This window comes from Moschus berezovskii, chromosome 16, assembly GCF_049115385.1.
Source record: "Moschus berezovskii isolate FMDL1 chromosome 16, NW_MosBer_1.0, whole genome shotgun sequence".
In the NCBI taxonomy this organism is placed as follows: Eukaryota; Metazoa; Chordata; class Mammalia; order Artiodactyla; family Moschidae; genus Moschus; species Moschus berezovskii.
The window spans coordinates 727,124-744,594 of NC_142475.1; the positions used below are offsets into that span (position 1 = coordinate 727,124).

Consider the following 17,471-nt stretch of genomic DNA (forward strand, 5'->3'; position numbering starts at 1 on the left):
TTTTTGCCTGGAGGAGTCCATGGACAGAGGAGCCTGGTGGGCTACAGTCCACGGGGCCACAAAGAGTTGGACACAGTGACTAAACAACAAAATTTCATTGAGAAGTTTCCATTTGAAGAAAAACTCATAGGAGATGACATCCAGCCAGTGCAGAGATAATGAAGTGGGGTGTGCTTGGTACTTTGTGGGCATAGACTCAGAGACAAGAGGTGAGGTCACAGAGGTCACAGCGGTCCAGACAACGCAGGGCCCTCTGGCCATTCAAGAGCTCGCACTTGTACTCCAAGGGGAATGGGGAAGTGCCGGCAGATTTTGGAGTGGCATGGTCTGATGTAGACACTTATAAACCATCACCCGACTGCTGTTTGGAGAAGAGACCCTAGGACAGTGAGGGTGGCGGGAGGGAGACAGGGGCTGCAGCAACCACGGAGGCAAGAGACAGGCGGCGGCTCGCAGCAGGGCGGCGACAACGCGGGCGGCAAGAGGCAGCGCAAGAGGGCTCCGTGGCAGCCGGATGGGAGGCCTCAGAGAGGCAGAGGGGCCGATGGGAGGCCTCACAGAGGCAGAGGGGTCTGGCTTCCTCGCCTAAGAAACTCGTTAGATGCAGTTGTCACTGTGACAGAAAAGGCTGCAGGTGAGGCTGGCTCTGGAGAGAGGAGCAGGGCTGTTGCCCTGAACCTGTGAAATCTGAACTCCCCACGAGATAGCCAAGTGGAGATGTCTAGTAAGCAAGTGCAAGCATGCTAACTTGCTCCAGTCATGTCCGACTCTTTGCCACCCCAGGGACTGTAGCCCACTAGGCTCCTCTGTCCATGGGATTCTCCAGGCAACAACACTGGAGTGGGCTGCCATGCCCTCCTCCAGGGGATCTTCCCGACCCAGGCATTGGATCCACCTCTCTTGTGTCTCCTGCATTGGCAGGCAGGTTCTTTACCACTAGCACTACCTGGGAAGCAATTGCATATACAGTTCTAAATTTGGGGAAGCAGGGACTTCCCTGATGGTCTGGCGGTTTAAGATTCTGAGCTTCTACTGCAGCGGGTGTGGGTTCAATACCTGGTCGGGAACTAAGATCCCACATACTGCACAATGTCGCCAAAAAAAATTGGGGGGCAATTTGTAAATACAAATTTAGGAGTCCTTGGCATATAGTCGGCATTCAACACTATGATACTGAAAAGATCGCTAGGAAATAGGGATAGACAGAAAAAACAAGGGGGTCATACACGAGTCCTGGTCCCCCAGCGCCAAGAGGTAGAGAGGGAGGAGAGGCCAGCACTGGAGACGGACAGTCTGCAAGGTAAACAGAAGCTCAAGGAGGGCAGGAGTCCAGGAGCAGGCTGTGCTCAGCGCTGTCGAGTGCCGGGGCAGACGGAGTGAGATGGGAGCTGGGAACCAACGCTTGGATTCAGCAAGCTGGGGGGCAAGGACACTGCCGACCGCACAAACAACCCGGCTGAGCGGCACAGTTTCCCTCTGGCAGCTCTCATTTCTGGCCAGGCCTCCAGGAACGATTTTCAAACACCTACTTCATATTCATCCCTAGCCAATGTAAAAAAATCTGCTGAAAGGTAATGTTCAGATGTTGGATTTATCTAAACCACATACAGTACTGCAACAGGCTCGAATTCAACAAAAAATATTCCGGAAGAAGCTAGAAAAGCAACTGGTCTATAAATTGGGCAGATGAATTTAATTCTCGAAAATCATCTCCCCCCTCTTCTGCATGCACATATGCACACTGTATCAAAGTATCAAAATATGGACATGACAAATGTTTCATATTAAAATACTGAAGGTATTTGGAGACAAAAACAAATATTGATTTGGAATGTAAAGAAGCAGATGACATCTTGAGAGGTGACCCATTAAACCAGGAATTCCTACTTTGGATGTGAGAGTTGGACTCTAAAGAAGGCTGAGCGCCAAAGAATCGATGCTTTTGAACTGTGGTGCTGGAGAAGACTCTTGAGAGTCCCTTGGACTGCAAGGAGATCCAACCAGTCCATTCTAAAGGGTATCAATCCTGGGTGCTCATTGCAAGGTCTGATGCTGAAGCTGAAACTCCAATACTTTGGCCACCTCATGTGAAGAGTTGACTCACTGGAAAAGACTCTGATGCTGGGAGGGATTGCGGGTAGGAGGAGACGGGGACGACAGAGAATGAGATGGCTGGATGGCATCACCGACTCGAGGGACATGAGTTTGAGTGAACTCCGGGAGTTGGTGATGGACAGGGAGGCCTGCCGTGCTGTGATTCATGGGGTCGCAAAGAGTCGGACACGACTGAGCGACTGAACTGAACTGAACTGAACTGAGAGTAAGTAAAATGTTTCAGGCTGTGGGTTCCAGGGCCTGGGTACAAATCCCGGCACGATCCTCAACAAACTACACGATCTCACTCTGGTCATTTAGCTTCTTTGTCCTTTGGTTTCACTATTTGTAAAATCAAGATAACGAGTGACTCTGCCTCATAGAGGTGTTGGGAGGGTTGAGTGAGCTACTATACACAAGCATTTAGAACGATGCCTGGCACATGGCAGTGCTATGCAGGTATTAACTATCTATATTTTTCTCAGATCAACAGATAGCAAAGTTCAACCAGCCTTATATGTGAGTCTCATGTTTTTAAAGAAATCTAAGTATCACCTGCTCTATCCATCATGGAAAATTCTGCTGGGAATTATCATTGAAATTATGATTTCAAGTTGATTTCATTTATACACTGAGATATAATAAACAATAATTGGCTTTAGTATCTTGCAATGGAAACATACTTGGTTGGCTGGGAAACCAGGGCATCTTTATGAAGTTGATAACAAGGATACACATTGAAGGTACCAGGCTCCATAGAGACCCCTTCCACTGATGAAAACTCCTTTTCAACCAAACCAAACATTTCCATCATCTTAAATCCTTAAAAAGAGAGAGAGAGAATAAATAGGCACATTAGGATTTTAAATTTCAAAATTAGTCTATTAAGGATTTTAAAAATCTGGACCCCAAAAGGGAGTTAATTAATATACTTTGTATTGGAAAATTCCTGATGCTGCATACCTGCAAGATCAATGCCATCCTTTTGCACCAGTGGGCAGGCTGGAAGACAAAACAAAGAAGATAAAACCCTAATTTAGATATTTTCCAAACATATTCTTCCTTTGTCCTGAAAACAGGAAGCTAACATAATCTCTATGGAAGTCAAGTGTAGAGGGAATCCAAACCAGATGTGGCTATGGGCTTTTGTGGATTCCTAAAGACTGAAATGCTCTCACTTCTCCTGTTAGAACCTAAGTCCCAGCTTCCTTCTCATCTCCTGGGTCCGTTAAAATCAATGGTGGTCACTTGAGAGCATGTATTGGGAAAAGTCTCACTCCCAGTGTGTTACCCTGATGAGCAGACTTAACACATTTTTGAAAACTGTCTGCCACAGACGTTTAAGAGAGTTTCTTTCAAATACAGATTCTCATCTTTTCAGAGGAAGTCTTTATCAACCTAAACTCTGAACCTGGGAGAGTGGAGGTTGACTTCCATACGCTCTAAACCACAGAACTATGTGTACACAACAAACAGCTCTCCAAGTCCTCTTATATCTTCAGATCAGGATGGGACTCATTATTCAACCACAATAAATATCTCAGCCTTTAAGCAACGTAAGGGCAAATTCCAAAGAACTAACTTGCTGATGCGGTTTCGCAGACAAAAGTAATCAGCTCATCTTCAATTTTCTTAAAGGCGTCGAAGTCATCCACAAAGAAGACGTGCCGGGCACTGGGCTTACTGCCGATGCTAACCAGCTCCGAGTAATCCGCGTCAGCCACGCCGACTGCAAAAATGCTGTAGCCTGCGGGGAAAGGGAAACAGACTTCTGATGAGTTTAAACTGCACCAAAAGCAAATAATGCAATGCAGGACACGTCTGCATGTTTAAAATATGTTTATTCAGGAGGCCCAATGGGGATGGATAATTCACCCTTCACAGTTCATCAGAAATCTGCAAGCACATAATTCACCATACGAAATTAACCCATCATTCACCAAAGAGATTTTCCATTTTAGAGAGGCTTAAGAGAGCTAGTGCTTGAGACAAAATAGTTACTATTTGAGTAACATCTCTATGTTTGCATACTGTTAATAATGATTTTTGTATTTACGGGATAAAATGCAGTTGAAACAGAAACTTTATCTCAAATTTTTTTTTTTCAGAAGTAGAAACTGAGCCATTAACAGGCTTAGAAGCCCGAGGTGGGTCGAGTTCAATGCTCGACAAATTCGTACTAGGCTAGTCTGTGCCACGTTGGTCTTACAGGATGTAATCCTCACATCTTGTGTTCTCGATTTGACAGATGACAAAGCTGAGGCTGAACGGTTTCTGTGACCAGGTTCCCTCCCCTGGTTCTTTTCATAGTACGGCACTTAATTTTCTTTCTTTTTTTGGCATGCTCTGCGGCCAGAATGAAACCTGTGTTCCCCGCAGTGGAAGCATAGAGCCTTAACCCCTAGACTGCCAGTAAAGTCCTGCACTGCGCTTAATTGATGGAGTTTCTCATAATACAGCATCCTGTATGTAACAAACATCGTAGAGAAAATACAGCAGGATAATAGATTTGCAACCTGGAAAGTAATTTTAAAATCACACTGTCACGCCTTAGAAACATGGAGCCACACTGATGTAGCCTCTAAACACGCTCAGAGAACAGCAAGGCCAACAGTGTTATCGGTGCCTCTGACTGAAGTGACTTAGCAGCAGCAGCAGCTGCTGTTGCTGAGCCCCACGTTGTGTCAACCCTTTTGCGACCCCATGGACTGCAGCCCGCCAGGCTCCTCAGTCCAGGAGATTTCCCAGGCAAGGAATACTGACGCGGTTTGCATTTCCTTCTCCAGGGGAACTTCCCAACCCAGGAATTGAACCCAGACCCTTGGATGGGCACGCGGATTCTTTACCACTCGGCCACCGAGGAAACCTTGGTAGCTACTATTACTTATCTATGTAAAACTTACCATCTGACTGCATCTCTCTGGAGATTTTGTTCACATCATCTTGAGATCTTCCATCAGTTATAACCACGATGACCTTGGGGATGCCTCTTCTGGTCCCTGACTCTGCAGTAAACAAGCTATCTCGGACATGTTTAATTGCTTTTCCTGAAACAAAGGAAGGCAACAGTTCAGTTTCATTCCCTTCCACTTTTGTGCTGCTGGAGATGGACAAGAACGAACAAAGTTCTTTCATCAATGAAAAGTCTTTTTTTTTTTTTTAATCTAATTAGCGTGCTTCCAAAAAATCATTTAAATAATTAGTAATAATTAATTACCTTGGGTTTTAGCTGGGCTTTTGGGGGTCTTACCTGTTTTTGTATTTCCCCCTTTGTATGAGATATGCTTAATTGCATCAAGAAGAGTCTCTTTGGTTTTGTAAGAGTTTAGTTTAAATTCTGTCCTGGGGTCATCAGTGAACTGAACCATGGCAACCTGAAGAGAGAAGGTGTGTTTACTTTTATGTATATCCAGCCTTCCTCTGGGCCAGACAGCAGACACTGTAACATGATCATAATTATGTTTTAATTGCTTCTTTAACCCAGCTGGGAGTGGGAAGAGATGGGGACGACAGAGAATGAGATGGCTGGATGGCATCACCGACTCGATGGACATGAGTTTGAGTGACCTCCGGGAGTTGTGATGGACAGGGAGGCCTGGCGTGCTGTGATTCATGGGGTCGCAAAGAGTCAGACATGACTGAGCAACTGAACTGAACTGAACCCAGTCCACAATTTTTTTGGTTTAAAATTTCACATAAGCTACATACCATCCGTCCATCCATCTCCTCAAAGATACATTAACGAGCATTTTTTTCTCTAAGTGCTTTCAGGAAGTAGATTAAAAATCTCTCCCTAAAGCATGAAGGCCTTTTGCCATCCCATTTGACAGGTGCAAAATGGCAGCCTCGGTCTCCTGCGTTGACAAAGTTCAGAGAATCGAAGTTGGATTCTTTACAAGGATTTCTCTATGAAACAAGGTTATGAAATAATTACTACTATTCTACCCTTTTACAGATCAGGAAACTGAGGAAAAGTCAAGTAACTTATCCAAGATTACTAGAATGGTCACTGGTAGAACCAACAGTGAAGTCATGTAATTCGACTTCAAAATCTGTTCTTAATCACTATGATATAAAGGCTTCCCAGGTGGCGCTAGTGATAAAGAATCTCCCTGTCAATGCAGGAGATGTAAGACACACGGGTTGGATCCCTGGGTCGGGAAGATCCCCTGGAGGTGGGCATGGCAACCCACTCCAGTGTTCTTGGGCTTCCCTGATGGCTCAGATGATAAAGAATCTGCCTGCAGTGGGGGAGACCCGGGTTCGATCCCTGGGTCGGGAAAAGGGATCAGATGGTCACACCTCAGTTCAGAAGGCACCTCCTCAAAGAAGCCTTTGTTGATCTCTCAGTTTAAAATAAACCAGCTCTGTCAGGCACCAGTGAGCTGATTTTAAACTCAGACCTGTCCAGTCTCTCATTTAGACTTGGATCAAATCAGTATAGTTCTTTACCCATATTCCCCAACAAGTAGCCATAATAATAGCCTGGAATAATTATTTAATGCACAGAATGACTCAATGATTGATCCGTCAGCCTTACTTGGGTTCCATCTGCACCGATCTTGTCCAGAGCTCCGACAGTGCTGTACAGGAAGTTAATGATCTTATTGAAGTTTTCATCACCAATACTCCAGGATCCATCCACCATAAACACCAGGTCAGCTTTGGCAGCTTTACACACTGGAGACGAAGCATGAAGAGTGAACCAGAGAGAAGGGGAAAACAGTCGTCACCAAACCATCAAAGCAGATAATGGTTTCCCTCTGGTAACTAGAGCGCCTTCCAGAAGGAAAGGATACAACCTGCTCCAAATTCTTTTTCACTAGGTTTTCTGACCATCATTGTTCTCCTATACTCAAGTATCCTGGTAATGACTAAGAAAGCTTCTATCAAACACACAGAATTAAAGAGAAAAAGAAAACCACCAATTTCAGCCTCAAAGAATAGAAATGAGAGAATGGAAAAATGTGAAACTAAACTGATTTAGTGACAGAGGCATCAGCAAACACCCTAGTGTCTACTGATTTGAGGGAAACACAAGCTCTCACTCTGTACCCTGCCCTCTGAGAAGGGTTTAGCTTCCAGGAGGAAGGCATGCCTCACAACGAAAGCAGATTAATCTAAAACTTGATATGCATTTGGATTGAGGCCATAAGCAAACTTCAGTTTCAGCCTTGCTCAAAAAGTCTATGCCTATTGGACACCCCCTGATATCAAGAAATATATACTACTGCTAGCTCGGGAAAACTTTCATCAATAGTAATACTGACATCAATCCTAACAAACAAGCAAAAAACAGATTAGCAAAAACCTATTCCACTGAAAACATTTTTAGTCTTGTATCGTATCCTGTTTCAGATTATCTATGCTTCTTTTCCCCTTGATTAATACAAATCATGGTGGTTGACTCTGTTTTATGATGAAGCAAACAATTTAATCTTTAATAATCTGAATCTTTTAATCTTGGGCCATTGGCACACAAATGTTCTCAAGATAATGAACCTTGTGCTTTTCTATAGAAAAAAATGGCTTGATTTTTATTTTATTAACTACAACTGTAGTCCCTTAAAGCTAACGACAACTTAAATGGTAAAATAAACCATTTCCAAGTGAGTTAGTAGTCCACGGACAGTAAGGATTTGGTGAGGCTGTTCTCCTGAGCCCCACGATTTACAAGACTTTACATATTTATGGTTTGAATTTAAAGCCGAAAGGGATCACAAGATCTGCTCATTATAAGCGTGTAAAAGAAAACCTGTTGTTGTTTGCTAGGAAAGATGAAACTCAGATTAGGTTTTGCCTTCAAAATGAGAGCAAAGTCTATTTGAAAATATACTCAAATTGAAAACTGTGCTTAATAAAACAAAAGAAAAAGAAAATACATCAAAATGCATGAAGGAACTATCTCTGGGATATGAAATTGTGCTTTTAATTTTCTTCTTTGCACTCTTTTCTATTTCTTAAAATGGATGTTTTATAAATACTCAGTATCATCTGAATAATAAACATTTATTGGCTTTTTAATTAAATTCACTCAGGGCAAATAGAATCTAAAATGAATAATGTGTTCAACTTGCAAAAGTCCCATTGTCTAAAACCATCATGATGAAAACTACTAATCCAAGAACAATGCTGCTATATCGTTGATCCTCACTCTCATGACCCTTCCAAATCATGTGTTTCCCATGAGCATTCACAAATATTGACCAAAGGATATTCATATTCCGCTATAAATAAAAATATTCTGACCTCAGGGAATCCTGTAATGTCTGTATCAGGACTGTCTAATAAACTCATCAGTTAGGATCTGTTTTCAGCTCCAATAGTGAAAATCATCATAGACAGTTAAACTAGAAAACGCCAGATATGAAGATGGAAGAAGGAAGCGTCTGTCATCCCAAGTAGTCAGGCAGTCAGTTCAGTCTCTCAGTCTTTGCGACCCCACGGACTGCAGCCCGCCAGGCCTCCCTGTCCATCACCAACTCCCAGAGCTTGCTCAAACTCATGTCCATTGAGTGGGTGATGCCATCCAACCATCTCATCCTCTGTCACCCCCTTCTCCTCCTGCCTTCAATCTTTCCCAGAGTCAGGGTCTTTTCCAATGAGTCAGCTTTTTGCATCAGGTGGCCAAAGTATTGGAGTTTCAGCTTTAGCATCAGTCCTTCCAATGAATATTCAGGACTGATTTCCTTTAGGATGGACTGGTTGGATCTCCTTGAAGTCCAAGGGACTCTCAAGAGTCTTTTCCAACACCACAGTTCAAAAGCATCAATTCTTTGGCACTCAGCTTTCTTTAGAGTCCAATTCTCACATCCATACGTGACTACTGGAAAAACCATAGCTTTGACTATCCCAAGTAGAGCAAATAGCATGAAAAGATGCAGGAGAGCATAAGGCATGTATGGGGAACCTGAAGTTATGCAATTTTGCTGTTAACTAATACAGTCTGGGAAATGATGCCACAGTGTAGGTTGATCATTGAAGACTTTGCATGGTGTGCTAGGAAGGATGTTGAGTTTTATTTTTGTAAAGTTTCTTATTACCTCTTTGTTTCCTTGACCCTTACACTCTCCAGCATCAGACACCTCTGACTATGCTCCTGGCCTCTGCAGGATATTTGGTCTTGTCCAGAACATCAATAAGACATTTAGTCTACACCAATAGGTTCTTGAAATTTGGTCCTATCCAAAATGTCCATGAGCATATTTGGTCCATGCCAAATGACTTTGGAGAGGACCAAATATCATGGATCTTTTGACATAAACCAAACATCTGCTAAACCTTTGTAAGGTGAGGACAATTATTTTTCATTGTAACTCTCTTATGTAATAGAGACTCTAAAATGCGGGGCAGGGTGTCCCTGGTGACTCAGTGGTAAAGAATCCATCTGCTAATGCAGGAGGCATGGGTTCAATCCCTGTACTGGGAAGAGTCCACTTGCCAGGGAGCAACTAAGCCCATGCACCACAATTGAGCCGGTGTTCCAGACCCCAGGAGCCACAAGTGCAGAAGCCCAAGTGCTTAGAGCCTGTGCTCCACAACAAGAGAAGCCCCCACACTGCAGCAAGAGAGCACAGCCCACTCCCCACAACGAGAGAAGAGCCTGCACAGCAGTGAAGTCCAGCACAGCCAAATATATAAAATCATTAAGATGCGTGGCAAATGGAAGAAGTCTTCTAAAACAACATTCCATCTATGTGATCCACCTTTATTCTCCCTCCTCTCCATTTCCCCAAGGTTATCTTTCTCAAACACAGATTTCTGCAGGTCACCCTCCCTTCATAGAACGCGTGCAATGCCATGCCCCACAGGATAAAGCCCAGCCTCCTTTCTCGGGCACACTAGCCGCCTCGTAACACCGCCCTCCTCTTTCCTACGGCTCACGCTGAAGCACTTGCAGTTCCCCAAACACTTATGCGCTTAGATCACTCCGTGACGTTAAGTGCTCATCGCTCCGTTATTTACCTGTAAAACTCACTCTTCAAAATGTAAATCAATCCATGCAGATGAAAATCAAAAGGAAGCTGGAGCAGCAACACTCATATCAGACAAAACAGACTTTAAAATAAAGACTGTTACAAGAGATGAGGAAGAGCACTATGTGAGCCTCAAAGAATCTACGCAAGATGAGGACTTAACAATTGCAAACATCTATGCACCCAACACAGGAGCAGCTCAATGTACAAGGCAAACGCCAACATTCACAAAAAGGGAAATCAACGGTCACACAGCAATCATGGGGGACTTTAACAGTCCACTGACACCAGTGGGCAGACCATCCAGACAGAAAGTTGATAAAGAAGCCAAACTTAAGTGATATATTCGACCAGACAGACTCAATTAATATTCACAGGACATTCCATCCAAAAGCAGCAGAACACAGTCTCCTTTCTAGTGCATGTGGAACATCCTTCAGAATAGATCATGTCTTGGGTCATAAATCAAGCCTTGGTAAATTTAAGAAAATTGAAATCATATCAAGTATCTTTTCCGACCACAATACTATGGGTGGTGGTGGTTTAGTCGCTAAGCCATGTCTGACTCTTTCAACCCCATGGACTATATCCTTCCAGGCTCCTCTGACCATGGGATTTTCCAGGAAAGAATACTGGAGTGGGTTGCTACTTCCTTCTCCAGGGGATCTCCCCAAAGCAGGGATTAGAATTCAACTACAGGAAAATGTAAATCAAATTCCTCCTCCTTCACAAGTAATTAAATTGCAGTTAATTTAATTACTTCAATTAAACCGTTAACTGTTAACTGTTTAACCAGTTCTGGGCTACTATGGTGTAACCTACACTAACTCATTTCCTTGGCTGGTAATTACCTAGGTAAACACCTACTTCTCTTGCAATACTGAGAACAAGCAGAGAGCAGCAGTCATAGATGGTTATGGTATCCCAAGTACTCGGCGTAAGAGCTTTGAGAATGAATAGTAGGGTTAATTAATGTTCATTAGTGGGATAAAAAATAACTGTCACTACTACGGTGGCAAGTTTTTTAGAAAGTTACCTTAACGGCTCAGTTAAGAGGGGAAGACAAACTTATGCGAAGAAGACAGCAAAGCACAACTGGGAGCAGCGTTTCTGCGGTGAGCTGAAACACCGCGACCCTTGTATCCAGAAGCGTAACCTACGCAACTGCACAGTTACAACCTACACTCCCAGACTACACGACTACTCTTCCTTGGCAAACATGTACCACTCTGACATTTTCAATGAAATAATTATGAAAGAATTCTGTTGGAAAATCTACTCTGTGTGTGCAGATTCTACTTTTAGATGGCTTTTTATTGGGTATATTTGACATATGACACTGCAAAAATTTAAAGTGCACAATGTATCAATTTGATTTATATTTATAATTTACATTTGTATATATACAATTTACATTGCATATAATGTATATTAATTTACATTTATATATTGTAATTTGGTTGATGTAGTAATATTAACACCTGTATCTCAGCACATAATTATAGTACAATACTGTTGCCTACATTCATTACACTGCACATTAGATCTCTAGGTCTTACTACTCATTGCAAATCTGTAACCCCAAGGGTCTGATATAAGCACTTGTATTAAGGAGAAACTATCTTTTATTAATACCTTGGTTTTTAAATGAAGAAACAAACAAATCCAACAGAAATCCAAAGCCTAAAATCACATCATGATTACATTATGTTTTTTTACCTTCTTTTGCTGGTGGGACGGTTGGAGGGAACGTCGGTGGTTGAGTAGGAAGCGATTCTGAAAAGGAGAGAAAGAACATCAGTTAACCATCTCATCTATGAAGACAGGGAGGTCATGGAGTCATAACTCTTCAGGGGAGTCAATGATTCTGACAGCTGTCTTCTTTGAGAACTTAGTGAATTTAGGGCCCACTCTAAAGCAGCTAAAGCCCATGAAAGCTGGTTCCAACCATCTCCTGAACCTCAGACCGAAGGCTTGAAATGCCATTTTGCCACAGCTCAGTTTGCCCAGCGGGAGTCAGTGCACTCAAACTGTCAACTTCAAAGTGGTTTCAATGCTGATTTAAGGCGGAACTCTGCCAACCTATTTCAGATTAGTCTCTGGCTGCTTTCACACATAAAGTAACTCCATTCTGCCTAAGGACGGACCATCAATCCACGTTCAATAGCACTTCCTCCCTTTTCACCCTGCATTCTCAGGACGTGGTCCCCAAGAGAGCCTGATTCACCCTCGGCCACGGTCAGACTGTGCCTGGGAAACTCAGCTCTGAGAACCAACCAGCAGGACGTTGGGAGGCTGTAGCGTGTCCTGATCAGCTTAACCTCCTCGGTGAGGAGGGGTGAGAAATGTGTCAAACTCAGAAGTGCAGTTTGGTTAAAGGCCATGGATATAGTCACACTAGAGCTGTGACTTTCCTACCAACTCACACGACAGAGCACCGGGAAGTTATGGCATCATTAAGTGGATTAAACATCCTAATATTATTTTTTTGCATATTCTTTTTTTTTTAATTCTTATTTGACACTTAAAAAAACCTTGAGAATATTATTTTTCTTATACCAGTATAATACAAGGGAAAACTCTCAACTAATCAGGTGGATGTTTAGCCTCTGGAGACAGTAAGTGCCAAATAGCTGGAAGGATTTGAGCTCAGGCAGACTGTTTGCTGTGAATGTTGTAAAGGGAGTGCCTTCACTGGCAGGAAGCTTGGAGGAGATGAGTCTTAAGGTCTCTTCGAATTCCAGGAACCAATAAGCTAACATTATTTGAGTAAAGCAGTTCAACATTTAAAGGGATGAGGCACCTTTCTATTACTGAAACAGAACGATGTTTGAGATTAGTTATTATATGAAATGAAGCAGAATACAATGGTATGATCCCATTTGTGAAACAAAAAATTCTATTTAACTGATTAATACAGGTTTATCTATATATATCTATACAGTAATATATCTGATACACACACACACATAACTACACACAACAGGCAGGATTTCTTGAAGGAGATCAAGCTGGTATAAACAAGTTTGGGGGGGAGAAAAAATGAGAAAAGGTGGGCATTGCCGGGTGGCCTAGTGGTTAGGATTCGACGCTTTCACTGAAGAGGCCCAGGTTTGATCCCCGGTCAGGAAACCATGTCACGTGCCACACAGAACGGCCAAAATACAAAAGAAACACAAAGCAAAAACAGGACGAGAAAAGAAGGAAGGCGACAGCACACTCTGTGCCTTCTGCTGCATTATTATAGAGAAAATCACTTTGACTATTTAAAGGCAATTTTTTGGCAACTAAAAATTTTCACAAGTAAAAACATTTGAGACATTTTAGCATTAAAACTAGGATTGCAAAATGTTTCTGAACGCACTATAAAATATTTCCAAAGCCTAAAATCTGTGGAAGCAGCTGGTCATCTTTATAATTGTGCGTTTTCTTTAAGGTGAAAAGCTGAGATATACTGCAAGTTCAGTCAATAAATTCGAGAACCAAGTCAATGAGTGCCTGTGGCGGCCAGATCAGTATGTTTGGTCAGAACATCTGGCCCGAGGGCCTCTGGGGCAGGAAGAACCACAGTGAACTGGCGAGCGCATTCCCGCCCTCCATGGACGCACGGATGATCCCTGTCCTCAAGCCTGGGAGAAGCTGCCGCAGACGAGGGAACGGGCTTGATCTGCATCTGCTCCGGGAGGGTGAACTGGAGCCGGTGGGTAGAAGCTCTGCGATGACAGATGTCCCCACAGAAGGGAAACATTTACATCAAGCAGAGCTTTCCAAATGAATCCTGGACTGGTCGTTAACAGTGGTGAGGTTAAGGGTAAGGGAAGTTGAAGTGGACCAGGGGCCCCAAACTCAAATATTTTAAGAGGTCAGGCACATAATGAATGGGAGCAAAGAACTCTGCCTAAACATTCAGGAATAACAAACTTCAGAGCGTGGACACTGTCCAAATACGCGGCAGTTACTCGCTTTCTATACGTTTAGCTGCATGAGGATGTGTGCGCCCTGTGTTGTCAGAGCTTTCGAATTTTCAAGAATACTTTAAAACTTAAAAAAAAAAATGGCCCAGAGAAAACATGTCTGATGGTGAGCTCTAACCCCTTGGCCGTCAGCTTCTGACTTTCAGGAAGACAGCAAGAGGGACTTCCCTGATGGCCCAGAGTTAAGAGCCCAACTCCCACCACAGGAGCACAAGTTCACCCCTTGGTGGGGAACTCAGGTCCTGCATGCAGCACGGGAAATAAAAGTTTTTTTATTTAAAGGGAAGATGTAAGAGTGATAACAAAAATATTCGTTCAATAAAATAAAATGCAATTGAAAAGTCCTCAGCAGAGCCTTTCCAGTGGATGTTTATCACCACCAAACTAAGCTAAGAGAGAAGGTATTTAATTTTATTGATAAGCAAACAGCAGCTCAGAGACGTTAAACTGCCCAAGGCAACAATGCGAAAAGGGCCCCAATCAAGCTTGTTAGGCTCTAAATCTCAAGCCCTAACAGGCCCCTAATAATTTCAAAATTACATAATCCTCTACCCAAAAAACAAATTCTAATGAGCCATAAAAAGGCAAGAAACGAATGCTACATTCTCCAACGTGGATAAACCTCAAAAACATATGCTAAGTGAAAGATACCAGACACAGAAGACTAGCTGTTACACACTTCCATTTATACGAAATGTCTAGAAAAGACAAATGTGTAAGAAAAGAAAGTAGACTGCCTGGGGCTGACCAGAAAGAGGACTCTGTGAATACGCGTGAATGATCTCCAGGTGGATGCAAGTGTCCTAACACTGAACCGCAGTGATGGCTGCACAACTCTTGAAATGCACCAAAAATCATCGAGCTGTACACTTAACACGGGTGAATTTTATAGAACGCAAACTGTACCTCAAAAATACACGTGTGACGTAAAACGTTGACTATTTCAGTGTTATGAAATACAGCCCTCGTTTTGGAGAGCAGATGATTCCATTCGCTGCACTCCCACCTTCTGTTTGAAGATTATGTATCAATGGTGATTTTTTTTTGTACATTCAGAGAAACCTATACACCTGGGTAGTAGAATTTTCTAAATGTCAGATACATGACAGAGGGGTTATCAAGAAAGCCACTGTCTGCCATCTATTCGGACACCAATCCTTGAGGATTTCAAGCTTAAGTTCAAGACACTGAGTTGGGGACACACAGGTATTTCCCAGAATTCAGTACCATTCAAACCACTTCAATGATTATGGCCTCTAGGTCAGGAATCTTTGATTAAAAGGATACCGAGCAGTTGACACCTTCCTTGCTCTTTAGAATATGTAGAAAGTGCTTTGTTTCCCTTTTATACTTTGCCTTTCCCTTCCGTGCGTCACATTTCCTGCCAACTTGGAAAAAGCATCAGAGCCTCTTAAGGAGGCAAGGCCAGGGGCGGCCAGCTGGCACATCCTGGCTCCATTCCCACCCTTGAGGCTGGAGCGCGGTGCCGTTGTTTCAACGTCAGGACGCAGGCCTCACACTCGTCTCACACTCCAGCACCACAGACGTCCCTAATGGAAGCACCACAATAGGAACCATTGTTCCAAGCACTCTGCCGTCCTACGGCCTTCCAGTCCCCTGTGCCCACAGGCGGACACGGGGAAATCCACACAGACGCCGTCAGCGGGCACAGGCAGTGAATGCTGGGCTGGGTACAAAGAGCAACGTTTGTATCACAGACATTCCAGGGCACGACGGCGAGTGTTTTTCTAGATGGAATAAGGTTTCTGAACCAAAACCATATTCCTGAAATACTGTTTATTCATGGATACAGAGCTCAGGAGAGGGCACCTTTGACTTACGTGTTTTTCCCGTTATGCTCACGCTGGGTCCCTCCATCTCCTGGAGCTTTGTGTAAACACTGATTTTATATTCTGAATCAGGCTGAAGTCCATAGAAGCAATGCCTGTTTGTCCCGCCACCCAGAGTGGATTCTTGCTTTTGTGTATCTATAATCAAAACAAAACACATATGAACAAAACATACATACATGAATTAAAAAAAAATAGCCACCAACAGATGGTTTGCTTCTAAAATCCTTAGTATGTATGGCCTATTCAGATAACTCCAGAATGAATTAAACTTGTTTGAGTGATTGTATGTTTTTTTAAAGAATTAATATATCCACTGTTTTTCTTTAATAATTGAAAATTGAGTTTTACATGTTCAGAAATGAGATTGACTAGTAAAAGGCTATTAAGGACTTCACAAACAGAGAATTGCTCCTCTTTATAATCATATGCACACATCTGCACTGATCTTTTGGACAGGTGAATATATTATCTTTTAAAAATTAGGATTCGCAATATGCCTGAGCTTATTTTAGTACCAGGCTCTGTGTGTGCGGGCTAAGTGTTTTGGTCATGTCCCATGCTTTGCGGACCCATGGACTGTAGCCTACCAGGCTCCTTTGTCCACGAGATTCTCCAGGCATGAATACTGGAGGGGGTTGCGTGACCTCCTCTAGGGGACCCGCCCAGGCCAGGGATCGAACCCGTGTCTCTTACGATGTTTCCTGCATTGACAGACAGATTCTTTACCTCTAGCACCACGAGGGAAGACCAGCAGGCTCTGTGCGTGGTGTTTAATGATAAAAATAACAACAAAGGTGACGATGGCCAACACTTACTCAGCACTCACCACGCGCCAGGCACTACTCCAAGGACTCTACATGCATTAATTCATTTGATCCTTATAATACTTATAATTATGCCCAATTTACAGACAAGAAACTGAAGACCAGAAAAACTAGTGGTTTACCCAAGTCCACACACTAAGTAGCTAAACTAAAATGTAAATTCCAGACTTAGAAGTCCAGTCTCAGAGGATGCTGCTTTAATTTTCATTAATATACCATGTGCTGTGCTGAGTCACTCAGTCGTGTCCAGCTCTTTGCAACCCCATGGACTGTATCCTGCCAGGCTGTTCTGTTCATGGGATTCTCCAGGCAAGAATACTGGAGGGGGTTGCCATGCCCTCCTCTAGTATATCATAAAATGAGTGAAACGTGATTTTTTCACAATGAAAGCGTTTGAGAACTGCTGAGTGAGTCTGAAATGAGGGAGCGCCACAGCTGGAGATCACATGAGGAGCCCGCACAGCCTAGTGCTCCGCCACCTCACTGGACACAGCTGCCCGCCTTGGTGGCTTTAATGACTGAAGAAATTCAAATGGGTTTTCTTCATAAGCACAGAGCACTTAATGTTTGTTTAACCACAAGGAAAACTGGTTTAAAAAAAGAATCTAAAAAAAACTATCATGCAAATTTCCCTCTAGAATGATTTTCCTCTGATTCATAAATTTCACCGATTTGGTCAAACTTTAAATAGCTTTATTTACAGGAATTAAAAAAACAGTGTTAAAAACTATTCTGATAAAAACATTATAC

General features: G+C 43.0%; 1 protein-coding gene across 3 annotated transcripts in view; it reads right to left on the minus strand.

Moving 5' to 3' along the window:
* The window catches only part of COL14A1 (collagen type XIV alpha 1 chain), a 228,547-nt gene that overhangs the window by 89,014 nt on the left and 122,062 nt on the right, over positions 1 to 17,471 (minus strand). For all 3 annotated transcript variants that reach the window (XM_055431577.2, XM_055431576.2, XM_055431578.2), the window contains exons 24-31: positions 15,886 to 16,032; positions 11,790 to 11,846; positions 6,635 to 6,774; positions 5,345 to 5,468; positions 4,998 to 5,141; positions 3,677 to 3,841; positions 3,058 to 3,096; positions 2,778 to 2,916 (exon numbers count right to left, since the gene is read on the minus strand). In XM_055431577.2, the coding sequence (XP_055287552.2) occupies positions 2,778 to 2,916; positions 3,058 to 3,096; positions 3,677 to 3,841; positions 4,998 to 5,141; positions 5,345 to 5,468; positions 6,635 to 6,774; positions 11,790 to 11,846; positions 15,886 to 16,032 (955 nt within the window). The remainder of the gene's footprint in view (positions 1 to 2,777; positions 2,917 to 3,057; positions 3,097 to 3,676; positions 3,842 to 4,997; positions 5,142 to 5,344; positions 5,469 to 6,634; positions 6,775 to 11,789; positions 11,847 to 15,885; positions 16,033 to 17,471) is intronic.